General features: G+C 38.7%; 1 protein-coding gene across 2 annotated transcripts; it reads right to left on the reverse strand.

The window, feature by feature from the left end:
- Nucleotides 1-506: 506 nt before the first annotated feature.
- Nucleotides 507-15,621, reverse strand: LOC102231203 (dixin-A-like). Of its 2 annotated transcripts, none has more exons than XM_023351980.1 (16): nt 15,415-15,621; nt 14,951-15,127; nt 9,869-10,026; nt 9,625-9,773; nt 7,389-7,478; nt 7,062-7,115; nt 6,909-6,959; nt 5,388-5,492; nt 5,218-5,271; nt 5,006-5,101; nt 4,052-4,129; nt 2,988-3,149; nt 2,813-2,879; nt 2,536-2,644; nt 1,939-2,047; nt 507-685 (listed from the first exon to the last, which is right to left on the reverse strand). In XM_023351980.1, the coding sequence occupies exons 2-16, from the start codon at nt 14,971-14,973 to the stop codon at nt 602-604; spliced, it is 1,389 nt and encodes a 462-aa protein (XP_023207748.1). In that variant the 5' UTR covers nt 14,974-15,127; nt 15,415-15,621; the 3' UTR covers nt 507-601. The 2 variants fall into 2 exon arrangements, with proteins under 2 accessions (XP_023207748.1, XP_005812235.1); XM_005812178.2 differs by lacking the exon at nt 15,415-15,621 and adding an exon at nt 15,249-15,407.
- Nucleotides 15,622-21,980: the final 6,359 nt, after the last annotated feature.

Raw genomic sequence — 21,980 nt, forward strand, 5'->3', positions numbered from 1 at the left:
CTTGTAAGGTTGTTTTGTCTTATATCAAGATATTCGCACTAGAAAATCACCTGGTAAGATTTTGGTGGTCTGCAGTGCTGACAGGACAGAAAGTGTTTCTACATAGGGGGAAACATGGTCAAGAAAACATTCCATGTAATAATTTAAGTTTATTAAAATGTCAAAATCGATGCAGAACAGCAAGATTTTTTGGCAATATGGAACGTTGTGTAATATGTCAACACTGTATTTTTGAAGTCTGCACTCGATGAGCCGATTACAATCGTTATGAACACAAACTCATCCAACATATTTTTCCCCTAAACATTCAAAGCTTCAAGTATCACATTACTGGCCATTAACATTGCAGTTGGACATGTTCGTCTTCAAGCCGGTATCAATGTGTAAAATGCAATTCTATTAAATAAAGCAGTACCCAAATGTCGAGTTATTTTCTTGGTGTGAAACATTTCCAACGTTGCTGCGGGTGAACGGTGTTACCTCCCTTGGTCCCAGTTATTGTTTAACAGCTTCCCCCCCCCCCCCCTTTAATGGCACAACAAATGTTTCCGGTTAAATTCTTGATGCTGTAGGCTGAGGTTTGTAGTGGTGATCTCTGGCTCTACCTCCGCTCGCCGTGGTCCTCCTCCACCCATGCCACAATCTTCCCCTCCCAGCCGGGGACCACTGCTCCATCCTGAAACACCTGGACAGTCGACAAAAACGGCATTTACAGATGTGGAAGAATAGCATCTTAAACTAAACATATTCATACCCCGTGGACTTTTCACAATCACAAATTTTTATGTATTTTTGGGGGAATTTTATGTGCTATTCTTGTGCAATTCAGCTTGATTCTCATCTCTCTTCAGTACTCAGCCTGGGATTTCTCCCATTGAGCCCGATTTCTCAGATGTCAAATCTCTCAAACCCTCTCAAGGTCCAACGTGAGTTCAGAGTAAACAAACATGGTAGACTAGGAAGAAGCAATGGCGAAGGTTTCTGGAGAAAAACAATACAAAGACCTCTCCAGTCTGCACAAGACTTTCTGGCCCACCATGGCAGTTGTTTTGTCTTCTGTATATTTTGAATTCCCCTTTCTGTTTCCGGGCATCGTTGTTTATCCTCATGGGAACACCACACACACTGCGATATCAGGCCAAGACATTGCAACATGTTGAATATCGCCCCCTGTCCCTACCCATTTCCAGTATATCACCGAGATAGCACATTACGTACGTCATAGCAAACATTAGCGACTGGGTAAAATCAGATCCAATCGTTTAAAAATTTTTACAGTCCACACATCCAGCAAGCAATAATTTCTCAATAGCCGAGGATCCAGATCCCTTGTATGTAGTAAAGCGTATTAAAAAGGGACTGGTTTTTAGCTAGGCTAGTGACAGAACAACATTGTTACTCCGATTGTATGTTTAAGGTTTTCCTCTTCCTGGACGTTACAAAAACACATAATTTTGCCAACTATTTTGGTCTAAAATCTAGTCCAAATATATTTATATAATCAAAATAAAACAAAACTAGTTTCTAAGTAACTTTTCAGGAAGATATAGGTGCTTCTTTTAAGTCAATTCCTTAATATTGATGAAAAAGTGCTAAGTTTCATTGATAGACTGTTTCACTAATAACGTGAAAAATGACTGGTTACTTCTATAACTTGCTGAAAATTTGCTGGTAAGTTAATTTTGCCTTGGTGCAAGCGTTCAAAGATATTTGCAATAGAAACTAGACCAAATTATCTGTTTTTTTTTTTTTATGTTTTTGTAGCCTTAAACAACTTTTCTCGAAATACTGGCATGTAAAATCCCAATAGTTGCAATAAAGTTCGTTTTGTAACCTGACAACATGTGACAGAATTTATGGATATTTTTGGAAGAGAAGTGGAGTAAGTTTTTATTGTGATTTTTCATATTGAAAGTGACGTTAAAATGAGTGACCTACCTCTTCTTTCACTGTGCCAAACTCTGGGTCAAGAGCCTTGAAGTGGTATCTGAAATTGCCCTGTCTGTCTACAGCAGCCTTAAAGTCTCGCAGTGTCACTTCACCCAGCCTGTAAACACACACCGTCAGTCATGATCTATGCATCCATACACGCCAAGAAACATGAAGCTTTACTAGGATAAACCACAAGCTGCCAAAGAACCCAGTTTAAAGCTCCGGATATGCCGCAATCAGGCTTCAATTCTCCAGAAGCAATTTGTCTTTGAAATTGGATAAAAGAAATATATCGTCCCGCAGGGAAGGAATATATGACAGAGAATCACTTTTAGAAAATGGTAAAAAATAAAATGACAAGAGTAAAGTCATAATTAAAATTAATTAAAATCATATTATGAGAATGACATCAAAATTTAAGAATAAAGTGATTATAACATTATTCTCAGACGAGTATTATGACTTTGTTTTTGTAATTTTATTTTTTTATGTTCTTTTTTTCTTAGTATGCAATACTTTGTTGCAGGAATAAACCCCTCCACAAAAAAAAAGAAAAAAAATCATTACTATTCCAAACTTTTTTTTTTCTTTTTTTTTTGGTACCTTTTCGGGATGTTGATCAAAAACGGAGTGAGCGAGCGATCTGTGAAGTAGAGCACTTTAGTAGAGACGACGGCGTCTAGTCCCGGGCTGCTGTGCGAGTGCGCCACTTCTGAAAAATAATGACACAAATAACTTTAACTAAAAAAAAAGAAATCGAATTCTGTAATGGTTCTGATGATCCATCGCCCACAAGTAGGTGTGTAATAAGGGGGATCATTTGATTTAAGTTAGGATGTTGCTGGGGATGAACAGAATATAGAGATTCTGCTCGTCTTACTGGAGCTCGGCGGCCAGGAGTCACGGTCTGTCGAGTTGGCTCTGCGTCCTGGTGATTTAAATTCCTCCTAGAAGAAAAAAACATATTATACAATTACTTCTGGGAAACACCTGCTGAAAACAAAACAAAACAACAAGAAAGTCATTTCAGAGCCAGCGTGTGCAGCTGCTCGTACTCCTTTCTCCTGTCTCCGCTGGTTGTCCAAAGAGTGGAGTCGGTCCATGAGGCTGGCCACGCCCTGCTCTAAAGTGTCCAGGGTGTGATGCTGGGGGTCATGACCCGAGAAACTGTCCCTCAGACTGCGCAGCGCTTCCCTGACGAGCTGCAGCTCCTCACCCTGTGGCAAAACAGACTCAGTTCAGTTCACTTTCACAGAATCGAAGCTAAAGATGAAGGAGATGGCAAGGAGGCTTTTCAACCTCCAAGACAAAGACCATCACCATAAATAAACAATCAGAATACCAGTAAAGAAAAATTTGCAGAACAGACCCAGCCTTCTAAATCGGCTTGTTTAAAGTGAACTGCTCTCTCTACAGCAGATATAAAATATCCAGAGCATCTTGTAGGACCTAAGCTATCGCTCAGTCCCTTATTGTATTCAGGTTCACTGTTGCTTCTCCATTCCATGTCTGTTGTCTAGGTGAAGACCGAGTTACTGATAGCGCTACACATTCTTCCGTTTCTCTGTGAATAAAACAAATCAGATAACTGCAGATTTCAATTGGAGGTGAGATGGTTGCTCAATCTCCATGCTATAAAAGAAGTTTGAATTTAACGCCTTGGCCTCTGTCGCTTTGAAAACCACATCTCAAAGGCGGAGCTACTGTAGTTCCACCCAGTTGTTCTGCGACACTCCAGGTATGTTTTTGATGAGGGAATAACATTAAAACATGTTATGATGTAAAGCTAAAAAAAAGGTAAACTTTACATATTACTGTCCCTGTAAACTGTTAGTATTTTCCTTATAAATTGTTCTGAATGACTTCCCTGGGTGATCCCTCTAATAGACAAAGCGTTTTACACACATTGCATAACATTTCGCAACATGTTAGCAGAATCACATAAAAATCATTGTACAGCTCTAAAAAATTCAGAAATCTGCAGAATTTAGAATTCTGCAGATCTTTGATATATATATATATATATACTTTATATATATATATATATATACTATATATATATATATATATATATATATAATTAAAAAGTAGTAGTAAAAACCCAAAAACTGACACGTACTTGTGCAATGTGCTGAAATGTTGAAGGAGAAGTCGACGCCACCAAGTTGTTACAGCCACCATTCTCACCTCTAAATGTCTGTAAGATGGAGACATGGTAGAGTGGGGAAAATACAATTAATTTGGAGCTTTATCTAATTATTATTTTTAACTAACTCACATGTCAAAAATATTCATATAGTCTCTACTATGTTTTTACAACCTCAATCATGTTCCTCAGCAAGTAGAATCTTGACACGGTTTTTCTAATCTTCATGAATAATCTTCTGAATCATTCTGAATAATCTTCTGAATAATTCAGATTCATATTTGACTATGTATCAAAGAGCAGACATTTACTATAAACTGCACTTAGTTCTTTTTAAATTTCACTTAAATTGTATTTTGCGTTATTATCCCAAAGTCAACGATTCAAATAAGTCACTGAAATGAAAATGGAATATTATACCAAACTTCTGACTGCACCTAAAACAAAATTAAATAAAAGTTTAATTCCCAGACTAAGATCTTTATTGTTGTCACAAACTCATTATAAACATATTAGTGACTCGCTTTGTTGCTCTACATGCTATGTTTGAAGTTACAGTAAAACTTGGAGCACTTGTGTTTATTTTTGAGTAATTCTTCTTCAAGAAAAGCTCCCTAGTTCAGGAAATTCATTAAAAAAGGCTAAAAAAAAAAAACAAACCCTCTGATTAATGCGCTGTTTATTCTGCAGTGAGAACTGGGCCCTGTAGCCTACAACGCCGAGTTGAATGAGAAAACACAGCTTTGTTTTCAAGCTTGGCGCTGTCTAAATGCATCAGTGGTTCCATTGTATAAATGATTTGTTGTTATGATAGGAAGAAATGCGCGCCCCTTCATGTGCGAAGACTCTCTGATGATTGTTAGCTTTATTCATGCTGAAATGTTGGACCGTGGCGTGGCGACGCTGTAACCGCGGCGCTCTCCGTACCCGTCCGTGGCCGACTTCGTGTGCTTTGTGCTGACTGTCATCGGGCTTCTGAATCTGCAGCAACCTGTCCTTCTTCCCCAGCTGCTGCTGCTGCTGCTGCAGTTTTGACAAAACAGACAGACAAAAAAAAAAAAAGAAAATACATACGACAAAAGTGATTACATGCGCGCGAACAGAAAATCCATTACAGTGTAAGTAATGAAAGGCCGTACCTCATATTCAGTGAGTAATTTGTTCCTTTCACTCAGCTTGCGTTTGAGCTCCTCCTGCAGGCGGGCAGAGTGGGGAATACGGTAAGCTCTCGATAGACTTCTTCTACGTACCCTTGCATCCCAGCCAAATATTTTATCAGGTCAGAAAAGGAAATCATCACTTGTCTCACATTTTCTCCTTCCAACTGATCTTTGGCCATGTTGCACCTCAGTAGCTCCTGCTTTAGCTGCAGCACGGCGTCCTCCTGCACTGACAGGCGCTGCTGCAGCGCATCCTAATGAGAGCAACAGGAAGATCAGAGAGATCAGCGCGCAAAAGCGGGCGAATCGTTTCCATTTTATCAACAGCCATCCACTGTTTCTTCTTTTATTTTCTCTTTATTTTGTTAAGGAATCAAATCTAAACTTTAGATGTTGCAGAGACGCAGCAGTCAACTGAATCAGACTAAATTTCCACCATTTTAAAGTCTGTAAATGCATCAAGAAACAGCATTTACTTCGACTCACTGTTTGTAAGTTTAATAAACACATGTTTTGATGCGTATACAAGAATCATTTTGTATTTTGTTGTCATTTTTTGCTGCATTAAAAACTATTTATGTTGTGGGGACTGTCATACATTTCTTCTGCGACAGTGAAGAGAAAGCATTTTCTCAGTTCTTCAGGTTTTTTACAATTTGGTCACTTAAATGTTTCATACCATCAAATAAATTGCAGTATAAGACAAAGATAACCTGAGTAAACACAAAAAGTAGCTTTCAATTGATGATTTAATTTATTCATTGAAAATATCGAATAATCTAAACCAGGTGTCTGTAACCTGTGGCTCTTTAAACTTAAACTAAGAATAATAAATCACTCACTAATATTTCTAAATGCAGATACACGTTTCAGTAGTTTTTCCAGTTTTTACATATTTTTAATTCCATTGCTGCATTCTACAGCAGAATGACACTAGAAGTCACAATTATATTCTTTATTCTTTAAAGTCTTAGGTTTTTACTCCCCCATAATAAATAATAATAGTAAAACAGAAGTAATCTATATGGGGGCAAATGTTACATTATAAGGGTTATTAAGTTAGTAGGAACAGAAATTGGAAAGTCAGACTTTAGTCAGACTTTAAAGAAAACTAAATCAGTACTGGCTAGAAAAGTTTGACTGGTGCACAAAGCTACTACGTTTTGTCATTTGCCATTTATTGTGAGAAACTTGTTAGAAGAATCCTGATATATCACAATCAGAATAAATTCCAATGAATGTTTAAAACCCCCCAAAACTGTCAGGATTGTTAGTTTTACTATTTTCTCCTCTATTTGTTCGATGAAAGTGTCAATAATACCAATAAACTTGAGAATATGACTAAATACAGTTACAGAGTGAAGTTTAGTGATACAAATCACACTTCATTATGTGACTGGTGTCCTAAAGAAGCGTCTTACAAGTGGGAATGTTTTTCACAGACAGTATTTTGTGTTTGTGGGGCTATAGTTGGTGTGATACACAGTCACAGCCACACAGTTACCTAAACAAAGATGCAACAAATAGATTTCATGGACACAACAGAACAGAAAGACATTGTGATACATCTTTAAGTGCATATCACCTCATCCAGAGTGCATTTAAAATAATAAAAAAGATTTATGTCCTTCACTCCATTTTAGTCCCAAAGATAAGTTAAGAGGTTTTACCTTGATGGCCTGAATGTGTCGCGTCTCCTGTTTGTGCCTCAGGAGCTCCCTCTGTGAGCCACACACACACACACACACACACACACGCAAACACCCTCATTACACAAAAGGAAGCTCATCTATATTAATTGCAATTACACTTCATCACCGTACCTTCAGATCAAGGCCTTCTTCCATGCTTTGGTCCAGACGACTGCGGATTAGAACCTTCAAAGGAAGAGCGCATGATCAGGATAATTAGAGAAGGGGAGAAAATGTCAGAACGCATGAAGAGGCAACAGAAACGCGTGACAGCGGGCCGGCAGATCAGAGAGAATTCATCGGCTCGCTGGCTTCTCCCACCAACACCCCAGAAGGGAGTGACGGCTGAAAAAATATCATCACAGTGAGAAGAGGCCCGACACGGATGCTTCAAGCAAGATCTGCGACCGAGTGGGGCCTTCTCAGGTTAGCAGAGATAGGGAGGGAGCCGGAGCGTACCAGCTGCTGCTCTGTGGTCGCCCGGCCGTCTCCGAAGCTCCCGGATCCGTCCTGGTCCTCTTCAGGGAGGGAGCCGTGCAGCAGCAGACCCTTAGGGAGACAACATGGGAGAAGGAACGCAGCTCAAAAGTCAATACATAGTATAACGCTGCAGCGATGGACTGGCGACCTGTCCATGGTGTATCCCGCCTCTCGCCCCAAATGTCTTTTGATTGATTGATTGATTGATGGATGGATAACTGATCAAGAACCATAAAGCACTCTGGGGGATGTAGGCAGAGGGAAAGGCTTTAGTTGCGCAACCTCCCATGGTCAGCTAGCAAGGTGAGTGGCATTGCTTTTTGGTTACCAAGCAACCAACCTGTGGAGTAACTAGCGCAGCAGCAATTTAAGGTTTCGCCACCGTGCCTCATAACTTGCTTAAAAATAAACAACGGCGTGGAGAGAAAACCAGAGATGCACCGATCCGATGTTAGTATCTGTATCGGCACCGATATTGAAAAAAAGATTTCTAGATCGGGTATCGGCAACGACGTTCCTGACACATAAGAGCGGATCTATGCAGTCTAATTCTATGCTTTGTGCTCTGAGTGGTGTTAAGTTTTATTATTTATTTTGCATTATATTTAGAATTTCTAATTTCGCTTTCTGAATCATTTGAATTATTGTTGCAGTTTATTTTTTACATTTGACCAAGACAGTCAACCTATTGTTTTGGTCAGTTTTAGTTTCTTTATCAAATATTTTATTCCTAATTCCATGACTGAATAGATAAACGTTATTTTTGCATCTTTGACCAAGCTTGTGAAGCTATTTAGTACTTTAGTGTGCTGTACTGGTGCAGAATTATCAAATAAATTTATTATTCAGTATATTTATGCCTGTGTTTAGAAAAAGAAACACTTTAAGTCAATTCAGCAATGTTTTTCTGTTTCGGACCGGTATTGGCCTGTGCTAAAGTTCAGATATTGGTATCTGTATCAGAAGTGAAAAAAGTGGATAGGTGCATCCCTGGTGAAAACTCTGCATAAAACAGGAAACGTCACGGCAAAGTTTGCTTAAAAATAAACAACGGCGTCTGCAGTATTTCAGACGTTCAAAACAAACAAAAAAAACGAATCAATAATTATCAGTATCGTCTGGTGTGAAACTCTTATATAGTGATATGTTCTGGTTCTCAGGATGCACCACAGACTAGAACCAGAAAAGCTCAGTGGTCTGGAAGGATCGATATGTTAAAAACTTTAAGGGGCATGAATACGTTTGCATGGAGTCTGAGAAACAAGGCAGTGCAATTGAGCTAAATAGAAAATGATATCAAACTGACTACTGTATGTGGAAGAAAACACACCTCTGAGTCCTCAGACATGTTTATTTATAGAGTTTTTTACAGTGTTGTTTTTTTTTATGTATTTCTGCAGCTGCACTGCTGAACACAAGAAATGCCTGTCTCTATTTTTAACTACAAAGGAAAAACACTGCTCTTGTTTTTTCTGTCTGTTCTGAGTAAACGTACTTGTACTATGTTTAGCTAAGGCACAGTTGTTGGCACTGTTTCATTACAACTAAAAAGTCCTGGGTTCAAATCCCAGAATAGACTCTTTCCGCTCGGAGTTTGCATGTTCTCCCACATGCATGCTTTAGTTCTTCCTCCAGCAGTCCAGAGATACGCATGTTAGGTTAAATAGTGTCTCTAAATCGTCCATGGATATGAATATCTGTAGGCAAAGTATGGGTAAATGAATAAAGACAAGATAGGTGGATGTTTGGTTAAGTAAAAAAGAAAAGGATATGATTCGGATTATTTTCTTTTTTTTTATTGTAGTCTCATAACATATCATATCAAATCATGACTGCATGGCGTGAAATGCTGATAGTCAAAAAATACAAATTTGTTAAAAATTAACAGTTAATTAAATAACCAAATAGATCATCTAAGTGCAGGAAAGGATTAGGGGCACCGAAAAAAAAGAATTGAATCTTTTCTCATAATTCTGACTTTTGATGTCAAAATTCCGACTTTAATTCTGGGTTTAAATCTGAGAAGATTGATTTTTCCCCCCCCAGTTGCTCCAATCCTCTCAATTTATCGCTGTTTATTTGATGTGATTCAACGCACTGAAAAAGTCTAGCTCGACCTGAATGAAATCTCATCACATGCTGCGTTCGTCTGCAGCTGTTGCTGCCTCCGTACCGAGACCGGCCCGTTTTCCGGCGCGTTATCGCCCGGAGTTACCTGCAGCCGGAACACCATCCTCCTGGCCTCCTGCATCTCCTTCTCCAGCTGCTCCTGGTGGACGTCCAGCTGCTCCTCCCAGGACTTCTCCTCCTCCTCCTGCCCGTCACGGCCGAGCGTGGGACACAACCCACAGAGCGGCACATCCTCTGAGAGGGAGAGACAGGGAGAATAAGCTCGGATGCTTGTTTTTGAAATGGCTTGATATTTGGCTTCTACAAGAGTTCGCGTGCCGTCGACTGACCCTGGACAGTTTTCCTCTCTGTCGGCTCGGATTTGTCTTCCCGAGTTCCCCCCTGGTTATCAGGCCGATGAGGGTCCGCTTCTCCTGCGGGGCCCTCAGCGGACTGGGCGATAACGTATTCCTCTTTGGGGGAGTGGGCAGGGCTGGCGGAGCTCAGGCTGAAACAGATGGTAAGAGCAGGTGAGGGGAGACAGAGGGGGGTGAAAATTTGTACACAGGCAAGCTGAGAGCAGTAAACAAACCTACAAACGTAAAAATGGCACTACCTGCCAGATGAAAATCTGAATTATACCCATCTTGAGAAAGCAATTTAAACCCACATCATTTATAATCCTGATAAATAAAATATGGTCTTGCAAAAGTATTTCTTGCAACGTTTAATTTCTTTATTCTTGTTCTTTTTTTTTTTTTTTTTTTTTTGACATCCACAAGCACAAACTCCCTCTGCTTTAATGCCCCCCAAAATTTAATTCAGCTCATTCAACTACCATCATGTAGTTGGGGATGCACCAATTTGAATATTTGGGCTGATGTGAATATTCGATATCAATATTGCCGTTATAGCCAGGAACCAATATTTACAGACATTGTATGTACTATATCTTTATGTTTCACTGTCATTTTAACACTGACAAAAATGGTCACATCACTGGACTCTACCGCTGTTTTTCTGCTTTAGTTAGTTAAACTACCCACAATCCTGTGCCGAATGACCGTCACGCTCACATGACCAAACAAATACTAAATGACCAATCCATTCCAGAAACAAACGGCAACAATTTGGAAATAAATATCACCTGATAATATCGACCAAGTTATTTTTTTTCTTTTGACATGTTAAAAATGACTGATATCGGCCGATAACCGTATTGGTGCTGATATATTGTGCAATTCTTATTTACAAGCAGATGATTAGTATTCTTAGAAAGGCAATTTTGTTTACAGAGATATCAGAATCCATTTTATTTATGGTTTTGGTTGCAAGTGTCTGATTTCCTTTTTATTTTTTGTTTTTGATTGTTGTGTTTTATTTTGGATATTTAAAATGTCTTCAGTTCCAGTGTTAAATGTTCTTTACAAAATTAAACTTTGTTGGTTTTTGAAAGGGTGAACTTGCATTACTGTGCCATTATCAATAAATTGCTTGAAAATGATGTCAAAACAACAATAATTACTGGAACAATTTATCGTACAGCGATGTTTGTTACCAAAACAGGCATGAGCAAAAGTCTTCTTGTTAGCGAATATTGGTGAACAAGTAGCAACAAAAAGATCAAGAAAAACATCGGAAAGGTCAGAGATTAAGTTATGCAACAGAAATTTAAAACAAGTTCACCGAAGGGATGTCCAAAAATAAGATAAATGAAAGACACAAAACCAAAAAATATGTTGGCAAAACATGAACAAAAACAAGACCATGCCAAAAGCTACATGCAAAAGAGACTTAAGAACAGGCAGCGAGAATTCCTGTCCAGTTTTTAAAGGCAACTCGCTCCAAAATTTGGGAACCATAAGCGAGAAAGTTGAATCACCTCAAAGTTTCCACCTAATTTTTGGGACAAGGAAAACAAATCTAGAGGAACTCAGTGCAGAAAAAAAAATTATAGATACAAAAAAAAGCCATCTGAACTCAACAGCCTGCTGCTGGGAAGGAAAAAAATGCGAGGAAGAAAAAGAAAAAGAAAAAAAAACACACAGTGGCTTAGCGGTGGGAGAAAGCTGTACGGCGAAACCAAAGAACGGCCCGAGGGATTCTATTTGCACGGTTAAACATGTTTCATCCCATAAATAAGCAGCACGATTTCGACTTCATGTGACCAGGCTTTATGCTTATCTGCAGGAATTACTCAACACAAGCAAACATCCCAACGGAGAGCAAACATTTGTGTCACTTTGGCGTTCACGCTGCTCCAGTTTAAAACCAACCGAGCACATTCCTGCAATATCTTCAGCTAAACTGGAAACATGCCTGAAGGAACCAGCAGCAGCATGTGAAACTGAAGTGGGGAAGCCGCTGCGAAGCCGACACTCATGTTTCAGATGCTAGCACAGTAGCATGTAGACAGAATGCAGAGTTTATTGGTTTCAACTGAAGTGAGCTTTCTTTTCACTATTATTTTATCTACGTGACTGAATTGCTGTTTTAGGCTTCTGCTTATGTTATTTAGAACAAGTCATAACATTTTAGAAAGACATAGTTATATGTTACCTGGTAGGTAAAGAACGGTTTAATAATAAAGATGAAAATAAAGAGCTAAAAACCAAAATTCTTCAAAGTAGGTGAAGGTTTTGACATTTATACTAATATAGATTTGTCAACATTTTTACTATGAAACTGAAACTAAAGGCAAGGAAAAAGATTTTTGTGGATTTTACACAGAGAAAAACATAAACAAAGGAAATATGAACATATATAGATATAAAGATCGATGTACTGACCTATATTTACACTAATATAGATAGGCCTATATGTTTTTTGGTTTTATTTATTTATTTTCCTTTTGGCGTGCTACCTTAAAATCTTTCCTGGGCCTAAAATTTTCTTAGGGATTTGGCCACCCTGATGAAAGTTTTCCGGGGAACTGGCCTTTGAGTCTCTATGTACAATTTTGATTCTGTATGACTTAAGAAAATGTTAAAAAAACAAACATTTAAAGTTCTGCCGGCATTTCTTGTCTTTAAAAACATCCCTGAAGTTGTATGATAGAATAATTCAATGGAACAACCCCCCCACCCCCATGAATAACATTTAAGCTCATGCTGAGTGCATGTAAACATTTCAGGAAAAACAACTTATGTTCATTCTTTGCCTGAGGTGTTCACCACCAGCTGAACATGCTTTATTCAAGAATGTTATGTTGTCAAAATGGAATGTGAGAAGGTCCTGGTGGAACAAATTGTGTGTGTTTTTAAAAATTATTTTAAAGAAACAAAAAACTTCACCTTATGTGTGAATATTGGATGAAATAACTGAAGGGGCACATGTAAGAGCCTCAATTTAAAATTTGGCCTCTTATAATCCAGTTTTATAGAAGACGATGACCTCCTAAAACATGTCTGACTTCACTGAGAAGGATGAAAGTATCCGACTTTAGTATCCCCAGAGTTGTTTCTTGGGGTCACGTCAAGGCAGGAACTGAGCATCTTATCAGACGCTGCTGTAATTATCCTCAACTGTTTTTTCCAGAGCAGACCAAGGAGCTGTTGGCTCCCGCAAAAATCGCCTCTGCATCTGCTGGCGCTTTTGGAACAGACGCCGTTACGCCGAAAGCCTTTCTGGTGTTAGAAACGGAACAAATACCACGCAAAACCGGGAGCGTATGGGTTGAGCCGGAGATTAGGCGCTGCACGGGATTTGCACAGGATGAGCTTTAGTAGCATCAGATTAACCGGATTTAATAAGCTCTGGAGGAAAATGACTGAGAATGCACATTTGTTCGTCGCAGTTAATATGCGATTTAAAGTACTTTGTTACTTATAAAAGAAAAAACATTTCATCTAGTTCACAACTGACCTCAATGTTTCTAACCAGTGGTACCCAGCTATTAAAATTAATTGTGGCCAACAAAGCTTTTCCACCTTGTAGTAGTATAAGAGATGTGTATAGTTATCTTACTCTATTACTATCTATATTTAAGCTGCCTTTGTTTTTTAGCTTAAAAGTACATTTATCTCACACTTTGAAAGTATTTTTAAGATGCTAACAATTACAAGTCAGTGGTAGGTTTGGACAGTTATTGTATTGTTTATCATTTACCGCGATAAATTTCTCATCACGATAAGAAATTTATCACGATAAATTCCAATTAATTGAAACTTTGGTTGATAAATGTCGAACTTTTGGTCGGTTAGTTTACATTTCAGAGTCATAGCCAGAACCTTTAGTATTGACCTGCATGTCATTCAAGACAAAAATGCGTTCAAGGACTTTATTACATTTTGCGTCAATTTTTACGTAATGCGATTTTCATGATGTTTTTATTACATTTCAAAGCCCAATTTTATTGCATATTGCGGTGTTATTACATAAGGCAACTTTACAGGGGCTGCAACTGCTGTGACACACAGTTGCAGTTGTACAGCTACCCAAAACAGAAGCAATAAATGGTTCTTATCATCACTTTTATTGTTATCACAACAGCACCACAAAATATCGTAATAAAACTTTAAGTCCGTATCGCTCACCTGTAGTCAGTAGACCGAGAATATGTTCTGGATGGATTAGATGAAAAGTTAATTTACTGACTTGTTTGCAAAAATGTGATTTGCATTGGAAAACTAACACTGTACATAATCCTGAACACAAAATCCCCTCTGTGAAACATGGTGGCAGCAGGGCAAGGGAAGCTGGGATTGAGATTAAGACTAAATCTATGCTTAAATCTAATAGAGAATTTGTGTCTAATCCTGAATATTGACGTTTATGTACCTTGGCTAGCAAGTGTGGGAGAACTTGAGCCACTATGCAAAAATGAATGAGCAAACGTTTGTAGAGACCTACACCAAAAGGCTAACAAATACAAATACTAATGCACCTCATGTTGTTCAAATTCATTTCTAAAGATTTGTGAAAATTCTGCTTCCCTTCTGCTTTACGCTTTACGATTAAGCGGTGCCATTTTTTGTCTGTCATATACATGTAGATCCTAATAAAATATTCAGATGTTTGTTGTTCTCCAAAAAAAAAAAAAACTTCTGCAAGGCACTGCAACAGAAATTATAGGTAAAGTGGTTCAGAATAGTCCTGCTACATACATCAGTAGTTGCTAGGCACTGGAGGCTCATATCACACAGACACAAGCGGACACACCCACATCCACTGCAACGTAAACATGCAGTAATCACCGGCTTCCTCTGGGTTATAAAGTCTTCCGTTTACGACGAAATAAATTATTGAGCATGATTACGATCCACATGTAAATCAAGAGAGGATTCTGAACGCAGGCCTGATGCTTTGTGTATTTCTGCCGCTGATGCATACATGCACTGTCGATAAAAATAGCCGCCTGTAGGCTGCTTGGCGTGTAATGTTGGAATCACAATGTTTCCTTTCTTTTCTTTTTTTAAATAGCCGCGTCCTACCATTTCATCTGCTTCGCTCCCATGCTGCTGTTTGTTGCCTTTCACCCTCCCGCACAGTCGGAGTTGTGCATCTGGGTGATGCCCCGGTTCTCAGTCAGGACCATAGCCCAAACAGAGCCGGAGGCTGCGGGGAATGGAGAAGGGGAGCAGCCGCCGCAGGAGTCTCCACGTCGCACACTGTGTTCAATCAGAAATAACAGCACGGTCAAATCCACTCCTGCAGCACAACGCTGCAAATCCAAATCAAAGAAGAAGAAGGGGGGCAAAAGCCCCAAACCCCGTTTCCCCTAAATCATACCAAAGCTCGGTCCAAGTTGGCACAGAGAGAGAGAGAGAGAGAGAGAGAGAGAGAGAGAGAGAGAGAGAGAGAGAGAGAGAGAGAGAGAAAGAGAGAAAGAGAGAGCATGCGCTGCAGCTCAGCAACACCAGCGAATGAAGTCTGCCGGTTTTCTCATCGCTCTCACCAGCTCCCTAACACCAACACAGCGTCATTGTGTTCCCTGTGCATCTCTTTGACTCCTGTGTTTTCTTTTTCTGCCGGCCCTTTTTTTTTTTTGCATTTCTTCCCCTCGTCCTTCCCCCCTTCCGTTTCTTTTCTGCTTCGTCGCACTGGCTTTGTACTCGGTTCTTCCTTCATTCAGAGAGCAGAGATGTCAGTCAGACATTGCTCTCTCTGGCTGTCCGGGTGTGTTTACCCTCCCCCCCTCTCTCCTCTGTCTCCAGAAGGAGGAGTGAGGTTTTCTTTTTTTTTCATTTTTCTGTGTTCCTTATGTCATTGCATGTCAAATTAAAACTAGCGTAAGGAAATGCCAGGGAGGTTGTTGTTTTTTGTGATGGCACACCAAAATCAACAAACAATTTTAGGAGCTTTATTAGACAATGAATTTTGATAAATTAAAATGCAATGGAAAACATTTATCTTAATTTTATCAATTCAGTTAAAAATACCTATTATGCCACATTAAATAACTACATAAAATGGTACATGGATAGCAAGTGTTATTTTGTTCATTTTTATGAATATGGATTGTAGCTATGATAAAAACCTAACTTTTGATTTTTTAATCTGAAATGTCAATTTTATGTGTGTCGGTATTAGAGGTGTGCAGTACTTCATATTGTGGTATCAATCTGATACCAAGTAAACACAGCCTGTATCACCGATACAGGCTCTGTATCGGTGAGCCTGTATCACCGATACTATATATAAACTATTATAATTAACTATTATAAGTTAATAATATTAACTTATTATTCAAGTGCGATATATCATCACATTTCTGACATTTAGGAGTTATCGAGGCTTTTTTCCATTCAACTATTTAGTTAAAACCTAGGACAAAATTTAGATAGAGTATATATATGTGTCTACAAAATACCTTAGTAGCATATTTACATGATAAACAGAAACAAAATAGGAACAAAACAAATTTGAGTGTCAATTGTTGTCAAAATGAAGTGCAAAAACAATAGCTTGAGATCAAATTGGTTTTTATTAAAATGAAATTTCAAGAGGGAATCTGAAACGAAAGTCAATCTTATCACACTATCGATCCGATACTGAAACCGACTTAGTATCTATATTCTCAGGATTTTGAATCTATCAGCTCATGTCTAGTTGGTATAATGATGGGGATCACTAGCGCCTGGAGACTATCATTGAATCCTATCATAAGGGGACTAACTCACAAAAGAAACAAGGAAACTGTGGTTCTGCATCCAAACATGCATGGGAAGTAGAGTGGAAAAAAACCCAGTGGCCATAAATTCTCAATTTTTCTCTCTTGATTTTGCTATAATCCTCTAAATTACATTAGCACTTTTATATGTTCCACTATTTACGTACCGAATGCCACGACTTGCATCGTAGTTTATGTACTTTTGTTTAAATAAGTTTGTTCTTGTTCTTCCAGCTGGTGAAGAGTGCAAACTCGAGGTGATTTTGCACACAGTATTACTGACACATACACACGTTATTTTACTGTTCATGCTTTTCTGTTCCCTTCCATGACTTAACGCGCCTAACTGCAGAAATGAATTGCAATCTAGGCCATCAGACCACGTCGTATACGACATGAAAATGCCAAATACGACATTGTGGGTTCCCGAACCCGCAACCATACAATTGCAGCTCCTCTTACGTTAAAAAGCAAGGGCCTCCGATTCCAAACGCCGACCTGAACGACAAACCTGCGAATAAAAAAAAAAAAAGAAGTGTAATTTAAAATGTCTGTGACAGCTCACAGAAATGAAAGGCTTTCTCGTACGCGTGTGGTTCTTATGGTAATCGTCCCTCTAAGAGGCTTTTGGGCCATGGGAACACTATCATTAAGTTGTTAAAAATGTTGCTGGTGTCATCAACTAAACTGTGAAGCAGCTCTTTATGTGGCAGCTTGCAGCTCTGTCCAGAGCCAAATGACAGTCTTAAATTCTGTATAAGCATCATCGGCACATGCTTCAATGAGCTACTGTGCTGCAGACCCATGAATATGTATGTGACGCAGAGACAGACTGATGCTGCAGCTGATTTATAGGCAGAAAAACAGCAGAAGCAGGAGTGTGTGCCTGTCGTCGACAACAAAAGTACAAATATTACTTTGGGAATATATTTTCATACAATAACGCATCATGCTGAGTCTAGCTTGCAACAAGTACTGATGATATCTTTGCTTTTTTGTAAAAGTTTTAAATTTTTTTTACTTTTTCTGTGCTTTGCCAACACAAGCTTTAGTGTATTTTAGTCAGATTTTAAGTAAAGAAGAGCAAAATTGTGAAGCTAAGAAAGAAAATGCACAGTTTACAAAAGTCTTCTTTATTTTTTTTACAGGTAAAAGTTACAAAAAAATTGCATGTGCTTGTTTTCAGTCCCCTCTCAGACAATAGCTCAAATATTTCACTGCGATTACAGCAGCAATATTTTGGATAGCTGTTCCATTTTGATGGGGGGGGGGGGGGGGGAAAGAAAAGCAGTTTGTGCAGAGAAAGCAACAGTCTGACACATTCAGCATCTCCTCTTAAAGCCTTTCAGTCCCAATAAAGTTGTTTTTGTTTCCTCACGCACTGATTTCCATTCCTTTCAGGGGTACTTTGATTGTTTTTGTTCACATATTAAAAACACAAGGACGAACTCGGGTCCCAAGGAGCAAGACAATAAAATTTCGGCAGACAATAATGCAACTGTGGGAACTGGGAGGTGAGATAGGAGATAAGGGTTTGGGGGGGGATCATATTTATTTTTCAAGATTCATGTATGGAGGATGTATAAGCATCGACTTCAGTGTCGAAAATGTGGATGGAAAGTCATTCCGGTACTCGGGGGCCACCAGGAGGGGAGAAGAAAGCCTGTTTGCCGCAGGGACAACAAGCTGGCAGACAATTTGTAAATCAAATGAGTCGCTAAAATAGAGCAGATTGTTTGTGCACTCACAAGGAATTTTGATTGCAAATGATTACTGTGCCTGCTACAAAACATAAGTTATCAAGGCTCTTTCACTTTAGTGACCTTGAAACAAATATTCATGAAGCACCTCTGATAAGGTTTTGTTCCTTGGTATCCCATTTATATTTATTGTCAAACTCTACTGAGGTAAGAAATATTTAATATTTAGTGTAGGCGTAAAAGAGAAAAACCCACGTTTCACAGGCTCTCTGTTACTCTGCTTTTATAGATCGGTTTTAATCCCATTTTTAACAATCCTAATTTTGAAATGAACGTATGTTTATTTCTTTAAAAAAAGAAAACATCTTTACTCTATTGTAAAATGATACACATCTTCTGATGTGATATTCACTGACAAAAGTAAAATTTCCAATAATCTTAATTTTTAATGCCCAAGAAATTCCTGACTCACTCACGTCTAGCCCAAATTGTTCTTCTGAATTCCTAATAAATTTGAAATGTCTCAGATAACTAAGTAAATATGGAGACTGTATTCAGTTTTAAAGTGGTTTAAAGCTGCAGTAGATAACGTTTTAGCCTGGTCTTTGCCTTTCTGCGCAATTCCGCTTGATTCTCATCTCCCTCCGTCTGGGATTCCTCCCACTGTGGTGAATTTCTCCAGTAGAATTTCAAACAGCTACATAAAACGGGCCAATCAGCGTACAGGACGAGAAGTTGGGTATCCATGACGAATTGCATTCTGCCTGTAGCACAGCAATGTTGGCGGAGGAAGTGACCAAAGTCATTCAGTCCATGTTGGCTAAATACTGAATTAACATTAACAGATCTGTTCAGCAGGTCTGCTTGGCACTTCCCTCTTCAAAAACAACCATTCAGAGCCAGGAGTGTGTTACCACCATCAATCATGCTCACACACTCTCCATTGTTTTCTGCAGCCCTACAGCTAGTTCATCACAATGAAGTCTGCCATGAATGCGCAAGCTAGTTAGCATGGCCACTGATAACAGTATTCCCTTAACAGTGAGTTGTTTCTCTGCTATTAACACAGCTGCAATGTGTACAAGAGTTTGATTGACAACGCTGAGACCCTCCTCCTGGCTCTGATTGGTTGGTTTTGACAAGGGGCGGTGCATTATTGCAGATGGCAATAGGACTACAAGGAGAAGGTAGAATAAACAGCTCAGATTATAAGATAAACTGTGAACCATGACTGGATCTAAAATTAGTTAAATAATGTTTGCTTTTATCCCCAAGACTCAACTAAGCTTACGATGAGACATAGGATCTAACACAATCTCACTCACAAACAGGAGAATCATGAAATTAAGTACATTAAAGACAGCCTGAATAGACCACAGCCTATCTGGTTTGAACAAAGTCATCCATCTTGTGTGTTGTCTGCAAACAAATGATCTTAATTGCTGTACATTAGAAAAGTACATGGAACATTTTGGATGAACCCCGTCTGAGCTTCGTGTAGTGTTACGTGGATCCCACTGAGGGCAGCTATTTAGCAAAAGTAGGTTACACAAAGAGTTCCTGCTTTCAGAGGTAACTTGGGTTTATTTGGGTCAGATTTCAGTCAAGAATGGACACGCAAAGCTTTCATAAAGCCCAGTGGGTTTTAGCGGGATCTCAAGTGGTTTGCAGCTTCGAACAGGTTTCCATTGCCCTGTTTTTAACTCCATCCATCTTCCTTCCTCCTCTGACCAGATTCTCCATCTCTGATGAAGTGAAGCATCCCTGCGGAACGATGCGGCACTGTCAGGATGTGTGTTGGTTGTCTGGCCCAAATGGAAGCCAGAAAGTTAAGTTTTAGTCTAATTTGACAGTGGAATGTTCTTTCATGCTGTATCCTGTAGCTTGCTTATGGCAAACTGCGGCCAGGTCTTGTTAAGGATTTCTTTTAATAATGTTCTCTAACAAACTTTGGAGTTCTTCACATAATAGCTGTACTTCAGCAGCAGTATCATATAACTTCTCTTTAAATCTTTCACGTTGACAGGGCTAAAAGGTTTTCAGTATGAGGAAGAAAGTTGGACATTGTTTGTTTGTGTGGCAGGACGCATCGTCCTAAAGAAAATGTGATGGATCAATACTTTTTTGTAAGGATTTGCAGCACTCACTCCCAGTTTCTGAATCTTTTTATGAAGTTGTTGCATTTAGATATTTATGACCTGGAATATGAGAAGCTGATATTGCAAAACAATAAAAACAAATAGTGTAATAAATGGGCCACCATAGATTTTAGCTTTATGTGTAACTTTCACTTCCAAAACCCGATTAACAATGTTTTCTTCTTTCCTTTTCCAACATTTTCTGCATTCCGAGTTGCACTATTATCTTCTTATTACTTGTTTTTTTAAAACAATTCTCATAATACTGCATCATTTACACTTTTCCCCTTTAGTTTAGTTGTTTTCTAAAATAGAAAATCCATTTCCTGCCCTTCTCGTTTGTCCCCATATGGATCTTTATTTAACTTTTCAGCAGCCTCTCTGCCTCACATTTCCCTCTTATTACTGGGACACGTCCTTCTCTGTTATTTGCCATGAACTAGTCTGCATTTAGATCCTCACCTATGATTAAATAACCGCTATTCAGAGATCCTGTAATATAAAGTACAATCCACAACGATTTTACCTAGGAAAAGTAGTACTAGAAAAAGCCTCAAAATAAACTCTGCTTTTATTGCAGTAGAATGATCACACTATAAAAAAAGTGAAATAAATGCCTTTAATTTGAGTTAATTTAGTAGAGGGAGGAAAAGTAATCAGTGTTGTTGTAGTTCATACTTTGCACAACCATGTTTTTCCCCTAGAGGACACTTAGTTTTCTTTGATAATATTTCACAAGGTTTGTGAAACTAGATAGCAGAATTGCTGACCATTCCTCCGACAATCTCTACAGATCGTTCACTGCCCAGGGTCATTTTCTTTGTCCTCTTCTCTTCAGCTCACTCCACAGGTTTTCAATTAGATTTAGGTCAAATGACTGAAATGGCCTTGGCAGACGGTCATTTTTGTCTGGTAAACAATTTATATGTCTATCTGGTCAAATGTGTGGCTTTTTTAACCAATTGAAAGATCCAGTGACGGTACATTTTCAGATCTTTTCTTAAGAGGCCTCCATCTTTTCTTTTTTTTTGTTAAAGATATCTTTATATTTTAAAGAGTGAGGATGATATTCACTTTCTTAAGGATACAAAGCCATGTTTGCCAGTACAACATTTGAAGTCCTGCAGCACTTAGAAAACTTAGGAAGCAAATGTTAAAATATTTTTTCATCCCTTACCATCTTCCCCACTGTGTGTGGTTGCCAGAAACTTTGATCTTCGTCTGACTCTGACAGTTCAAGTTTTTAATTATTGCTCTAAAAGCAGATACCAGTAAGTGCAGGGCAGTCGTTGGTGTCATACGTATGAACATCAACACACAACTGTCTGACGTGAAAGCCATAATCTCTTGTATTGTCCAGAAAGAGAAATGAGAGTCCATGCCAGACCATATTTTCACTCATGAATTTAAGATTCCTAGGCTTTTTGATGAAATTATAAATTATAAGTATAAACACAACCAACAACAAAAAACAAGTACCCCTTATATGCATATACGTAACATGTGCATTTTA

The sequence above is a fragment of the Xiphophorus maculatus genome, chromosome 18 (genome assembly GCF_002775205.1).
Source record: "Xiphophorus maculatus strain JP 163 A chromosome 18, X_maculatus-5.0-male, whole genome shotgun sequence".
Classification (NCBI taxonomy): domain Eukaryota; kingdom Metazoa; phylum Chordata; class Actinopteri; order Cyprinodontiformes; family Poeciliidae; genus Xiphophorus; species Xiphophorus maculatus.

What these genes read in the sequence shown, in the direction of transcription:
- LOC102231203 (XM_023351980.1), bottom strand. Translation starts at nt 14,973, where the DNA reads ATGGGAGCGAAGCAGATGAAATG. An exon ending in AGCGGAGACAGGAGAAAGGA is followed by an intron (nt 2,880 to 2,987) that starts GTACGAGCAGCT and finishes TTTTTCTTCTAG; the next exon opens with GAGGAATTTAAATCACCAGG. An exon ending in TTGATCAACATCCCGAAAAG is followed by an intron (nt 2,048 to 2,535) that starts GTACCAAAAAAA and finishes GTGTGTTTACAG; the next exon opens with GCTGGGTGAAGTGACACTGC.